Here is a 14,447-nt window from a genome sequence, read left to right as displayed (position 1 = left end):
ACTCCACCATAGAATCTGTATTGGACTGCCATGTTTCACTGGCATTCATGGTTCTTGTTAGGCTATTCCAAACCATTTGGAATGCAAAACATTGCCAAACAAGACAGAGGATTCATGTACAGTGAAGACACACTTTGCATACAGAGGCTGGTGGACACAGAGACATAATAGTTCTGCTGTTCTATTGGACAATCACTCTCCTCTGCATTAGTGTTCACATGAAAACACACAACAAGGAACAAAATGTAAATTTCAGTTTGAGCAGGGCGGTGGTGCTACTCTTGTTCCTCCACCAAAAACATTGTGTTGTCTTGACTTCAGGTAATAATAGGGGATGTTATGATGTCTGCTCCCCAGGCCTCCATACTGTAGCATTGCAGCAGGGGAACAACAGGAAAGTTGTGAGTCAAGGATGGAAGGCTGACCATAGGGGCTGACTTGGCCTGGAGCAATGGACAGAGAGATGTACCTTTGTTTAGGTTTCTCTTTCACCCCCTCCCCCTCTTTCCTTTTCACTGCATGAAAGATGCACTACACAGAAATCGCTCCACCATTTTATGGTTGCTAAAATTAGAATAGGTCACCTAATTTCAGTTTGTGTGACAAAACAAGCAAGCACAGTGTAGAGAATCATTGTACCATCTAAACTGCTGTGAAATACATTTTCCATCAGCTGAAAATACAACATTTTTGGTTGTGTACAGAACGTAAAAAACTAAACTTAACAGGAAGCATAGAACTAGTAGTGCACATAAAAACAGACCAACCGCTTCTTAGACTTCATTTGAATGAGAATGACAGATCTATAACTAATATTTCTATATGAATTTGGACAGGTCGCCCAAAAAGTTATATATTGAAGCTTTAAGTAGACAACTGAGATCTGGGTGGTCTTCAGTAAGCATGTGACGAGACAAGGATAAATGTTGTTTTTTAAACAGAAGAGAAACAGAAGAGGTAACCTACCTGCACCCCCCCAAAGCATTACATAAAAGCTGCACATGTTATTATGTTCAAGATATTTTATCCCGTTTCGTGCATGCTGAACTCCAGCTTGGCCAAATGCACTGTACAAGAACAGCAGAGTGTGAAACAAAACAAAAACAAACAACATTTGACCCACTTCCCAAGTAGAGGTACAAATTGTTGCAATTCCTTGGCCAGTATGTTTAACTCCTTCTGTAAATAGGTGAGTGTCACTGAGAAATTGGGCCTGGGTATTTCCACAGAACACACACAAAGTTTAGGGAATTCTAATAGTAACCCGAGGTGTAATCATTAGTCCAAACAAGTAAAACAAGTTTATTTTGGACAAATGCAGGCCCCTCCCAGTTTCCTTCCGTTTGCTAATGTTAAAGAAACGTTTTGCAATAGAATCTGCATAATGAATACACCCCAGATTAGTAGGTAATTACAGGTAAGGTTGATTCAATGCCAAAACAACTAATCCCACTTATTGGAGCAAGAACACACTGATCAAGAGGTGTTGCAAGTCAGTTTCAGACTAGCAGAGTAGAATGCACATAATGTTGACAAACAATGCAGGAAATAAGAATTTAGTAGAGCCAAAAAGTGCTGCCTGATTGGCTTTGTTTCCAAGGAGCAAATTCCACCCTATCAGAGGGTCTACCCTTACTTCCTCATTGTAGCAATGCGCGCTACCGAAAGCTGATTTGGAAGAAAGCTCGTTGACCCCCGAGCATCGCCCTCCCCCAACCAAAATACAGTAAAATAACGCGGGAGCGCGCATCTCAATGAAACGGAATCTGCGCTCATTGGTCGAGGAATCATTCCTGCTCGGTTTGACACTCCCTCTACAACTAACAGTGCCCTTTAAACAAATTATAAACTACAGATAAAACCACAAACACACAGATAACAGATAGATACAAATGCATTAATAAATAGTAAACGTATAATACAGAGAGCCGTGTAATTACATTCCGATGTAAACAATATTACATTGCGCTCAACAGTGACTGTCGAGAGGAAATAGAACAGTTGAAGACAAAACAAAAAGTCGCTCTGTGTTGCCCCTGATGGTCACAGCCCGAATTTGAGCAACGTAAATAGCGAAGAAATTAACAATTACAGAAATTGGTACCTGAAAACCCGCCTGTCGCTTCGGCGTGCATTTCTGAACATCCTTACCTACACAATGAATGAGTTTATGCCGCCACGAATCAAGATCCTGCCGAAAGCCTCGCCTCTCGATCGTACATTGCTGCCTCTTGCACAGACTCGCCATTTTCTACCGAGCACTCTCGGGAACGCGCGCGTTGGCAGAGAGGAAGCGCTAACATTAAGATGAGCGCGCACGCAATGAAGAATAGGCGCTCTACCGAGTGCGCACTAAACTGCTGTCAAAGCTCATTTGCGCTGTCGCACCCTACAAGTTCACATCTATTTAAAAATAGATATATTTAACCTTTATTTAACTAGGCAAGTCAGTTAAAAATTACTATTTACAATGATGGCCTACCCTGGCCAAACCCTAACCCTAACCCGGTTGTGATACCGCCTGGAATCGAACCAGGGTCTGAGGTGCCTTAGACCGCTACGCCGCACGGAAGCGTCAGATATTAACATAAATTATTTTTTTATCTTGAATATAAATGAAAATTGGGATACCTAGTCTGTTCTCCAACTGAATGCATTAACCCAACCCCTCTGAATCCGAAAGGTGTGGGGGGCTGCCATAATTGACAACCACATCTTCGGGGCCCGGGGTGTAGTGGGTTAACTGCCTTGCTCAGGGGCAGCATGACAGATTTTTACCTTGTCAGCTCGGGGATTCAATCCAGCAACCTTCCGGTTACTGGCCCAACGCTCTAACCACTAAAGCCTTACTTTGCTTTCTAAGATATCATTTAGCCGTGGACTACAGAATAATAAGTAGCCTTTGCCTTTTGAAAAAACATGCATTTACTTTTTTTTTTTTTTACAAATACAAGTTAACAAATGTATGTTTTAAAATGCAATAACTGTACTATTGTAAGGCCTGTCAATTAGAACACCATTAAAACCATTAAAATAGTTAACGACTGCTATACATTTTTGCCTATTCAATTAGGCTAATTAGGCTAATTCAAAAATATTGTGCCTCTACATATTTGAGCTAGTCATTGAAATAGGACCTTTAAAATGCAGCATTAATTCACTGCCCCATTGAACCATGTCTGCCAGAGTGCTGTAACACAGCGGTTCCCAAACTGTTTCACTCTGGGCCCCCTTATTGCATTGGGGAACATTCCGCCCCCCCACCCTCCCACCCTGCGTGCGCACCACATCTATATCTATGGGAAAAAGCATTGTTCATGGCACAAACTGTTCACACCGCTCTTGTTGGCGGAGAGACATTTTAGCAGTTTTGAAGCAAATGTTCTTGCAATTCAATTCAATTCAAATCAAATCAAAGTGTATTTGTTGTGCACCGAATACAACAGTGAAATGCTTACTTACAGGCTCTAACCAATAGTGTAGAGAGAAAAAAAAGTATGTGTGTGTGTCTGTGTCTGTGTGTGTGTGTGTGTGTGTGTGTGTGTGTGTGTGTGTGTGTGTGTGTGTGTGTGTGTGTGTGTGTGTGTGTGTGTGTGTGTAAAAAGAAAACAACAGTAAAAAGACATGTGAAAATAAGAGTAGCATGGCTATATACAGACACCGGTTGAGGTAGTATGTACATGTGGGTATGGTTAAAGTGACTATGCATATGAGATAAACAGAGAGTAGCAGCAGCGTAAAAGAGGGGTTGGGGGGGCACACAATGCAAATAGTCCAGGTAACCATTTGGTTACCTGTTCAGGAGTCTTATGGCTTGGGGGTAAAAACTGTTGAGAAGTCTTTTTGTCCTAGACTTGGCACTCCAGCAATGCTTGCCATGCGGTAGTAGAGAGAACAGTCTATGACTGGGGTAGCTGGGGTCTTCAACAATTTTCAGGGCCTTCCTCTGACACCGCCTGGTGTAGAGGTCCTGGATGGCAGGCAGCTTTGCCCCAGTGATGTACTGGGCCGTACGCACTACCCTCTGAAGTGCCTTGCGGTCGGAGGCCGAGCAATTGCCGTACCAGGCAGTGATGCAACCGGTCAGGATGCTCTCGATGTTGCAGCTGTAGAACCTTTTGAGGATCTCAGGACCCATGCCAAATCTATAATTCTATACATTTGTCCATATCTAAAGTGTGAGTGACACAAACACTACAACAAAAATGGGCAAAAAAAAAACCTGACTAAAAAATGTTACCTGACATTTCTGACAAGTTCTAAATAGCTCTCTAAGGTTTGCAATGACTAAGGAAAACTGATGATGCACTACCCAATTTCAAAATTGCACCTTGGGCATTCTAGTATTACAACTTTCAAGAGTTAACTGAAAGCTGGACTGAGTTCCTTAAAAATATACACTACCGTTCAAAAGTTTGGGGTCACTTAGAAATGTCCTTGTTTTTGAAAGAAAGCAAAAGATTTGTCCATTAAAATAACATCACATTGATCAGAAATACGGTGTAGACATTGTTAATGTTGTAAATGACTATTGTAGCTGGAAATGGCAGATTTTTTATGGAATATCTACAGAGGCCCATTATCAGCAACCATCACTCCTGTGTTCCAATGGCACGTTGTGTTAGCTAATCCAAGTTAATCGTTTTAAAAGGCTAATTGATCCTTAGAAAACCCTTTTGCAATTATGTTAGCACAGTTGAAAACTGTTGTTCTGATTAAGAAGCAATAAAACTGGCCTTCTTTAGACTAGTTGAGTATCTGGAATGTCAGTATTAGTGGGTTTGATTACAGGCTCAAAATGGTCTGAAACAAATAACTTTTTTCTGAAACTAATCAGTCAATTCTTGTTCTGAGAAATGAAGGCTATTCCATGCGAGAAATTGCCAAGAAACTGAAGATCTCGTACAACGCTGTGTACTACTCCCTTCACAGAACAGTGCAAACTGGCCCTAACCAGAATAGAAAGAGAAGTGGGAGGCCCCGGTGCACAACTGATTAAGAGGACAAGTACATTACCGTGTCTAGTTTGAGAAACAGATACCTAACAAGTCTTCAACTGGCAACTTCATTAAATAGTACCCACAAAACACCAGTCTCAACAACAACAGTGAAGAGGCGACTTCGGGATGCTGGCCTTCTAGGCAGAGTTCTTCTGTTCAGTGTCTGTGTTCTTTTGCCCATCTTAATCTTTTATTTTTATTGGCCAGTCTGAGATACTGCATTTTCTTTTCAAATCTGCCTAGAAGGCCAGTATCTTCACTGTTGACATTGAGAATGGTGTTTGGCGGGTACTATTTAATGAAGCTGCCAGTGACGTTATTTTAATGGACAAAAAATGTGCTTTTCTTTCAAAATAAGAACATTTCTAGGTGACCCCAAACTTTTGAACGGTAGTGCATATATTTATCTTGTACACTACATGACCAAAAGTATGTGGACAACTGCGCGTTGAAAATCTCATTCCAAAATCATGGCCATTAATATGGAGTTGGTCCCCCCTTTGCTGCTATAACAGCCTCCACACTCTGGGAAGGCTTTCCACTAGATATTTTAAAATTTCTGGGGGGACTTGCATCCATTCAGCCCCAAGAGCATTAGTGATGTTGGGCGATAAGGCCTGGCTTGCAGTCGGCGTTCCAATTCATCCCTAAGGTGTTCAATGTTGTTTATTTCAGGGCTCTGTGAAGGCCAGTCAAGTTCTTCCACACCGATCTCGTCAAACCATTTCTGCATATGGACCTAGCTTTGTGCACGGGAATTGTCATGCTGACACAGGCAAGGGCCTTCCCCAAACTATTGCCACAAACGCCTAGCCCAAGCCATGAAAAACAGCCCCAGACCATCATTCCTCATCCAGCAAACTTTACAGTTGGCACTATGCATTGGGGCAAGTACCGTTCTCCAGGCATTCACCAAACCCAGATTAGTTCATCGGACTTCCAGATGGTGAAGCGTGATTTATCACTCCAGAGAACTTGTTTCCACTGCTCCAGAATTCAAAAGCAGCGAGCTTTACTCCACTCCACTTGACGCTTGGAATTGTTCATCGGGATCTTAGGCTTGTGGGCGGCTGCTCGGCCATGGAAACCCATTTCATGAAGCTCCAGGCTAACTGTTCTCGTTGCTTCCAGATGCATTTTGGAATATTGTTGCAATGGATTGCAGACTATTTTTATGCGCTACACGCTTCAGCACTCAGTTGTTCCGATTTTATACACCTGTCAGCAACTTGTGTGGCTGAAATAGAAAGTATTCTGACCCTTTGAGCTCTGTCAGGTTGGTTGGGGAGTGTTGCTGCACAGCCATTTTCAGGTCTCTTCAGAGATGTTCAAGTCCGGGCTCTGGCTGGGCCACTCAAGGACATTCCCGAAGACTTGTCCCGAAGCCACACATGCATTGTCTTGGCTGTGTGCTTAGGGTCATTGTCCTGTTCGCCCCACACTGAAGTCCTGAGCGTTCTGGAGCAGGTTTTCATCAAGGATCTCTCTGTACATTGCTCTGTTAATCTTTGCCTCAATCCTGACTAGTCTCCCAGTCTCTGCCACTGAAAAACATCACCAAGGCATGATGCTGCCACCACCTTGCTTCACTGTAGGGGATGGTGCCAGGTCCCCTCCAGACGTGACGTTTGGCATTCAGGCCAAAGAGTTTAATCTTGGTTTCATCAGATCAGAGTATCTTGTTTCTCATGGCCTGAGAGTCTTTAGGTTCCTTTTGTCAAACTTCAAGCGGTCATCTGCCTTTGACTGAATAGTGGCTTCCATCTGGCCGCTCTACCATAAAGGCCTGATTGGTGGCATGCTGCAAAGATGGTTGTCCTTCTGGAAGGTTCTCCAATCTCCTCAGAGGAACTCTGGAGCTCTGTCAGAGTGACCCTTGTGTTCTTGGTCACCTCCCTTACCAAGGCCCATCTCCACCGATTGCTCAGTTTTGCCGAGCGGCCAGCTCTCGGAAGATTCTTGGTGGTTCCAAACTTCTTCCATTTAAGAATGATGGAGGCCACTGTGTTATTGGGGAACTTTAATGCTGAAGAAATGTTTTGTACCCTTCCCCAGATCTGTGCCTCGACACAATCCTGTCTCTATGGACGATTCCTTTGACCTCATGGCTTGGTTTTTGCTCTGGCATGAACTGTCAACCGTGAGACCTTAAATAGACAGGTGGGTTCCTTTCCAAATCAGGGAAAGGAATCCATTTAATTTACCACAGGTGGATTCCAATCAAGTTGTAGAAACATCTGAAGGATGATCAGGGGAAACAGGTTGCACCTGAGCTCAATTTCGAGTCTCATAGCCAAGGGTCTGAATACTTATGGAAATAAGGTATTTCATTTGTATTTATTTTTTAACATTTACAAAAAAAATCTAAAAACTGTTTTCGCTTTGTCATTATGGGTATGGTATTGTGTGTAGATTGCTGAGGATTTGTTTGTATTTCATCCATTTTAGAACAAGGCTGTAAGGTAATAAAATGTGGAAAAAGTAAAGGGGTCTGAATACTTTCAGAAGGCACGGTGTGTATATGGAACCCGCGCCCCCCCACCGACCACTCGCGCCCCCCGGCCGACCCCTCTGCCCCCCCTCTGCCCCCCACCCCAGGGGGCGTGCCCCACAGTCTGGGAACCACTGCTGTAACACATCAAACCAATCAGAACAGGGTTTAAATGAGCGGCAGCCTAAACCCTGCAATGAAACAGCACGGCTATGTGAGCGCGCAGTGATGCCATACGGTCCGCGTCAGGAACACTGAAGCTTATAGCGGCAGGCTTATAATGTCCACTAGTCGATATGTGCTTCTGCTCTCTAATCGTCAAATCAACTCGCTAATGTCGTAAAGGTGGATTCCAATGCTCCAGAGACAGAGAAGGTAGCGCACAGGTAAGCCGTTTGGTTATTTGATTGTGGGCAATGTACACTGTCAATAGAATGCAGTTCAGGATTTGTCCAAATTGGCTCAATTACTGTAGCTACAGTAGCTACAGTAGCTACTGTAATATACAGACATGATAGACGATACACCGGCGAAATAATAATAAGAATGTTGACAACATGTATGAAGGCAGACGTGTGATCACCTAGGATTGCTCAACTAGGTGTTTTACAGGTGAGAATATAGCTGCATTGGGAGAGCGGTGTCACTGTAGCCTGATTTACATATAGACGAGTCTTTGAATAATTTATTACTCATCCAGTGTCAACGGGTTCATACTTGAATTACATCATTGGCAGCATTTGTCTCACATGCCAATGTGGCAGCGAATAGCCTAGTTCTCTGACTGATTAGGTTATATTCCTGCTGCAAGTTGATAAGAAATTATTGAAAATGAAGGGAAGCTTTGCCAATCATTTTTCTTACACATATTCCCCTTTTCCTTTGTGTGTGTAAAAACCATTCAGAGTCCAGTAGAGGCCCCTGCTTTAGATTTTTGTGATGCACGGTCCATAGGTAGCCCACCTCAAGTGTGCACACTTCACTTGATAGTACAGTCTCTGAAGAGCTATTGATCTTTTGTCTTTCCTGCTGTGCCTCTGGACTCAGCACCTGTCCTCTGCCCCCACGCCTACCTCGTCCCTTCTCTCTCTCTCCCCATCCTTGTCTTCTGCCCATCCTCGACCTCAGCCTATCCATTTGTCTCACATCTCTCCATTCGTCTTTCCCCAGCCTCCTTTGCCCATCCTTCAATCTCTCCCCATCCCTTAATCTCACTGTCCCTCCCTCCCCTCCTCTCCCCTGCCCTCTCTCCCCTTGACTTTAACATACTGTACCTCTGAGGTCACACTAATGTCAGGGTTACGTTAAGACAGTGTGTGTGTGTGTGCGTGCGTGCGTGCGTGTGTGCAGAGCGGAGGAGCCATGACTCTGACGAGAGGGTCGTTCACCTACACCACGGGGGAGGAGTACCACGGGGAGTGGAAAGAAGGCAAGACATCTCCTCTATTAACCTTCTCTATCAAGTTCACTTCATTTGACATCATTATACTGTACAGTAGGCACATACAGTGGCTGATCAATATGGCACCAAAGCGTCAGTGCATCATGCTCTATACTGTTATGTAGGCCTTCATGTATATATGAGAGTCTGGTGTTTCTCTAATCCGCGTTGTGCTCTAATATTACTACGAAGCCTTCACACTGAAGTCCAGAGGGTACTCGATTCATAGGCTGAATAATCTGAGCGTAATATCTTCAGGGGGTAGCATCAGCCAGATAATTCATCCACAGAGCTGTCGGATATAACATCCTTACAGCCTCATTACCAGCAGCTAGCCTATCTAGGCAGTCCCCCGGCGTCTCTGACTCCATAATATTTTAGCTAACCGTCTCTCGTGGCTCTGTTTCTCTGTGTCTTAACTAACAGTATCCTGTGTCTGTTTCTCTGCGTCTTAACAGTATCCTGTGTCTGTTTCTCTGTGTCTTAACTAACAGTATCCTGTGTCTGTTTCTCTGTCTTAACTAACAGTATCCCGTGTCTGTTTCTCTGTGTCTTAACTAACAGTATCCCGTGTCTGTTTCTCTGTGTCTTAACTAACAGTATCCTGTGTCTGTTTCTCTGTGTCTTAACTAACCGTATCCCGTGTCTGTTTCTCTGTGTCTTAACTAACAGTATCCCGTGTCTGTTTTTCTGTGTCTTAACTGTGCGTATTTATTGTGTTAGTCAGTAGTTGGTGCTGTCAGTAATTAGGGGTAATCTGGGCAGGATGAATACCAGTGAGAGGATGGGGGTTGGGGGAATACTGTAAACTTAACAACCCTTTGTCTTCCTCCTGTCCTTTGTTCTTTCTGTAAGGCACCAGACTAGGTTTTTAAACATAGAAACATATGTGACAAGCATGTGTCTCCCCATTTCTAAAAGTGTTTGATCTTATTATTCTGACTACACACACACAGTCGTAGTCTATTAAGCCAAATCCTAACTAACCTTTAACCCATGACGTCAAGGCTGACCTCCCATAGCTTTTTTGTTTTACCTTTACAAGTCAGTTAAGAACAAATTCTTATTTTCAGTGACAGCATAGGAACAGTGGGTTAAATGCCTTGTTCAGGGACAGAACGACAGATTTTTACCTTGTCAGCTCGGGGATTCGATCTAGCAACCTTTCGGTTACTAGTCCAACACTCTAACCACTAGGTTACCTGCCGCCACATCAGGAATAGACCTTGGACTGCTTTTGGAAACACACACTAGAAAGCTCAGACTCAACCCCTGTTGAAGAGACAAAGTTGAAGCAGCGGAACAGCCAAACACATCTGCCAGGAGGAACTATAATATGCACGAGAATATTTCAAAACTAGAGATCGTTAAAACATACTCTTTGTTTAAAATGTCAGCTCCCTCAAACAACACAGCCGTGTTATGAACAGTTCCTACGGTTTTAATGAGCATAGAAGTCCAATCCAAGGTCAAATAAGGTCAAGAGAGCAGGATTGCAGTTTATATACCGTAATGTTTACTGTAAAATGTAGAATATCTATCCTAACCTTCTTGTATCCGACCTGTAGATGATTGGCTAAGTACACATTCTTAGGGTTATATGCCTAGTAAAATTTAAAAAATCTGGAGAGAACAGCCACATACATATTGTATTGGATCATACAGGCAGCAGACACACAACATTCGCAGACAGATTCTGAATTAGGAATCCCTGTTAGAAACCTGCTGGATTAGATCACTTTAAGGAGCCAGTAGACCGATGGTATCCTAATATACTAAACCTGCTGGATTAGATCACTTTAAGGAGACAGTAGACAGATGGTATCCTAATATACTAAACCTGCTGGATTAGATCACTTTAAGGAGACAGTAGACAGATGGTATCCTAATATACTAAACCTGCTGGATTAGATCACTTTAAGGAGACAGTAGACAGATGGTATCCTAATATACTAAACCTGCTGGATTAGATCACTTTAAGGAGACAGTAGACAGATGGTATCCTAATATACTAAACCTGCTGGATTAGATCACTTTAAGGAGAAAGTAGACAGATGGTATCCTAATATACTAAACCTGCTGGATTAGATCACTTTAAGGAGACAGTAGACAGATGGTATCCTAATATACTAAACCTGCTGGATTAGATCACTTTAAGGAGACAGTAGACAGATGGTATCCTAATATACTAAACCTGCTGGATTAGATCACTTTAAGGAGACAGTAGACAGATGGTATCCTAATATACTAAACCTGCTGGATTAGATCACTTTAAGGAGACAGTAGACAGATGGTATCATAATATACTAAACCTCTAGTTGATAGAGGGAAGGAAGATTACAGTTCAAAATGGTGTGTATTCAGGACTCGTGCCAAGAAGCACAGATTATTAAACCATCAAGTAGCCTATTACAAGAGCATTGGGCCATGCAGTAGGTTTAATTATTTGATTATAAGGAAGGAAGAAATGCTGCATTTCTAAATGAATGTAACAGCTCAGATTGTTGTATTTTCTGTTTCTGTGTTTAATAACTTAAATGTTGTTTCCTGTGTCCGCCCCCCCCCCTCAGGTCGGAGACATGGAATGGGCCAGCTGAAGTTCTCAGATGGAACGTGCTATGCGGGACAGTTTGAGAATGGACTGTTCCAAGGCTCGGGGGTGCTCCTCTTCCCAGACGGATCCAGGTGTGTGTACGTGTGTCTGTGTGTGTGCGTGCGTGTACATCTTCTTTATTTCATATTTTGTTCTTCTTCATCCTTAGGTATGAGGGTCAGTTTACCCAGGGGAAGTTCCAGGGTGCTGGGGTCTTCAGTCGCTTTGATGGGATGAAGTTTGAAGGAGAGTTCAAGAGTGGTCGTGTGGAGGGATATGGTATGTTCATCAAACCACAAGGCTCTAATAGGAGAAACAGTTGCAAAAGAAACACAACACCTACCCAATCTTGCTGTTCTTATTTTTTGTGTTCCAATCAGCAGCTCATCCTCCATCTTGTCTGTTGTCCAGGGTTACTAACGTTTCCAGATGGGAACCATGGTGTGCCGCGTAACGAGGGCCTGTTTGAGAACCACAAGCTGCAGAAGAGGGAGAAGTGCCAGGGGGTGGTACTGCAGGCACAGGGAGCCGCCTCCACTGCCCGCAGTCTGGCTCTATGACCCTGCAGACACCCGAGACCCCACCAGGACACTATGAGGAGTGGCTAGCTGTTCAGCAACTGAACTCATCTTAGATCCAAAATGGTGGAACAATGGGTCTCAACCATGGCCAGGGTACAACATCCTCATACAGGCACTCAGGGATGGACAACAGGGTCATGCACCAGGGTTGTGGGGATTCTTGAATTTGAATTAGCCACACTCCACAGAAAGAAGAATTGAATTTGAATGAAAGGAAGTATAATTTAATTCGATGTATTTTATTTAAATTCAAATGTATAATTTATTATACACATAACTTGGCCTATGCGCGATGTACAGTTACTAATACTATGTATAACATACTGTAGGTTAAACCTAACATTACCTCTGAGTTATAATCAAGTTCATATTTTAAATGGGGTTTTCTTTGTAGTAATAAGTTGCATATGCTTTTGGTAAAATACATGTCAAAGGTTGAAACTTTCATGTCTCAGTTAAATTGATTTGAATTCAATGTCTACTTCCTTCAATTCAATGTCTACTTCCTTCAATTCAATGTCTACTTCCTTCAATTCAATATCTACTTCCTTCAATTCAATGTCTACTTCCTTCAATTCAAAGTCTGCTTTCTGTGGGGTGTGGGCAATTGAAATAGAATTTGGTATTTCATGGGTTGAATTAAATTCAGAATTGACCCCAACCATGTCATTCTCGCTCTCTCTCTCTGTCTCTCTCTCTGTCTCTCTCTCTGTCTCTCTGTCCATGTCTCTCTCTCTGTCTCTCTCTCTGTCTCTCTCTCTGTCTCTGTCTCTCTCTCTCTCTCTCTGTCCATGTCTCTCTCTCTCTCTCTCTCTCTCTGTCCATGTCTCTCTCTCTCTCTCTGTCCGTGTCTCTCTCTCTCTCTCTCTCTCTCGCTCTCTCTCTCTCTCTCTCTCTCTTGCTCTGTCTCTCTGCCTTTCTGTGTCCTCCGCTACACCAATGCTGTTCTGCCTTCAGATTTTATTTGTCACATGCGCCGACTACAACAAGTGTAGACCTTACCGTGAAATGCTTACTTACAAGCCCTTAACCAATAGTGTAGACCTTACCGTGAAATGCTTACTTACAAGCCCTTAACCAACAATGCAGTTCAATAAATAGTTAAGAAAATATTTACTAAATAAACTAAAGTAATACAATCTAAAAGTAACACAAGAAAATGTCATAACAATGCTATATTTCTTTTAACCTTTATTTAACTAGGCAAGTCAGTTAAGAACAAATTCTTATTTTCAATGAAGGCCTAGGAACAGTGGGTTAATTGCCTGTTCAGCGGCAGAACGACAGATTTGTACCTTGTCAGCTCGGGGATTTGAACTTGCAACCTTCCGGTTACTAGTCTAACCTCTAACCACTAGCCTACCCTGCCGCCCCGTATATATATATATATATATACAAGGGGTGCCGGTACCGATTCAATGCGCGACAGTATAGTTAAGTCGAGGTCATTAGTACAAGTACAAGCTTGGCCCCAGTGATATACTGGGCCGTACACACTACCCTCTGTTGCGCCTTACGGTCAGATGCTGAGCAGTTGCCATACCAGGAGGTGAAGGATGTTATTGATGGGGCAGTTGTAGAACTCTTTGAGGATCTGGGGACCCATGCCAAACCTTTTCAGTCTCCTGAGAGGGAAAAGGTGTTGTCGTGCCCTCTTAACTGTCTTGGTATGTTTGGACCATATTTGTTTGTTGGTGATGTGGAGACAAAGGAACTTCAAACTCTCGACCCACTCCACCCCGTCAATGTTAATGGGGGCCTGTCCGGCCCTTCTTTTCCTATAGTCCAGGATCATCTCCTTTGTCTTGCACACATTGAGGGAGAGGTTGATGTCCTGACACCACACTGCCAGGTCTCATCTCCTCCCTATAGGCTGTCTCATCATTGTCGGTGATCAGGCCTACCACTGTTGTATCGTCAGCAAACTTAAGGATGGCGTTGGAGTCGTGCTTGGTCAGGCAGTCATGGGTGTTGAGGAAGGGACTAAGTATGCACCCCTGAGGGGCCCCATTGTTGAGGCTCAGCGTATCAGAAATGTGGTTGCCTACCCTTACCACCTGGGGGCGTCCCGTCAGGAAGTCCAGGATGCAGTTGCAGAGGGACATGTTTAGTCCCACGGTCCTTAGCTTAGTGATGAGCTCTGTGGGCATCATGGTGTTGAACACAGCTGTAATCAATGAACAGCATTCTCACATAACTGTTCCTTTTGTCCTGGTGGGAATGGGCAGTGTGGAGTGCGATTGAGATTGCGTCATCTGTTGGGGTGGTATGTGAATTGGAGTGGGTCTAGGGTTTCCGGCATGATGGTGTTGATGTGACCCATGACCAGCCATTCAAAGCA

General features: G+C 43.4%; 2 protein-coding genes across 4 annotated transcripts in view; one reads left to right on the top strand and one right to left on the bottom strand.

Moving 5' to 3' along the window:
* Positions 1 to 2,272, bottom strand: part of LOC139376908 (ligand-dependent corepressor-like) — a 65,218-nt gene extending 62,946 nt beyond the window's left edge. Inside the window, exon 1 of one of the 2 annotated variants that reach the window (XM_071119901.1) lies at positions 2,152 to 2,272. In XM_071119901.1, coding sequence (XP_070976002.1) covers positions 2,152 to 2,248 — 97 coding nt within the window. In that variant the 5' untranslated portion in view covers positions 2,249 to 2,272. The remainder of the gene's footprint in view (positions 1 to 2,151) is intronic. The other variant, XM_071119902.1, reaches the window with a different exon arrangement.
* A 5,482-nt stretch (positions 2,273 to 7,754) lies between these two features.
* LOC139375689 (MORN repeat containing 4) lies at positions 7,755 to 13,097 on the top strand. Of its 2 annotated transcripts, XM_071117497.1 has the most exons (5): positions 7,796 to 7,877; positions 8,842 to 8,920; positions 11,503 to 11,617; positions 11,695 to 11,804; positions 11,937 to 13,097. In XM_071117497.1, the coding sequence occupies exons 2-5, from the start codon at positions 8,854 to 8,856 to the stop codon at positions 12,083 to 12,085; spliced, it is 441 nt and encodes a 146-aa protein (XP_070973598.1). In that variant the 5' UTR covers positions 7,796 to 7,877; positions 8,842 to 8,853; the 3' UTR covers positions 12,086 to 13,097. The 2 variants fall into 2 exon arrangements, with proteins under 2 accessions (XP_070973599.1, XP_070973598.1); XM_071117498.1 differs by having other exon boundaries at positions 7,755 to 8,920.
* Positions 13,098 to 14,447: the final 1,350 nt, after the last annotated feature.

The sequence above is a fragment of the Oncorhynchus clarkii genome, chromosome 20 (assembly GCF_045791955.1).
Source record: "Oncorhynchus clarkii lewisi isolate Uvic-CL-2024 chromosome 20, UVic_Ocla_1.0, whole genome shotgun sequence".
In the NCBI taxonomy this organism is placed as follows: Eukaryota; Metazoa; Chordata; class Actinopteri; order Salmoniformes; family Salmonidae; genus Oncorhynchus; species Oncorhynchus clarkii.
This window is presented reverse-complemented; position numbering and strand designations above follow the sequence as displayed.

Bases quoted from the DNA above. Each gene is read 5' to 3' on its own strand.
- LOC139375689 (XM_071117498.1), top strand. From the start codon at position 8,854: ATGACTCTGACGAGAGGGTCGTTCACCTACACCACGGGGGAGGAGTAC. The intron at 8,921-11,502 runs GCAAGACATCTC...CCCCCCCCTCAG, and splicing joins CCACGGGGAGTGGAAAGAAG to GTCGGAGACATGGAATGGGC. The intron at 11,805-11,936 runs GTATGTTCATCA...TCTGTTGTCCAG, and splicing joins TGGTCGTGTGGAGGGATATG to GGTTACTAACGTTTCCAGAT.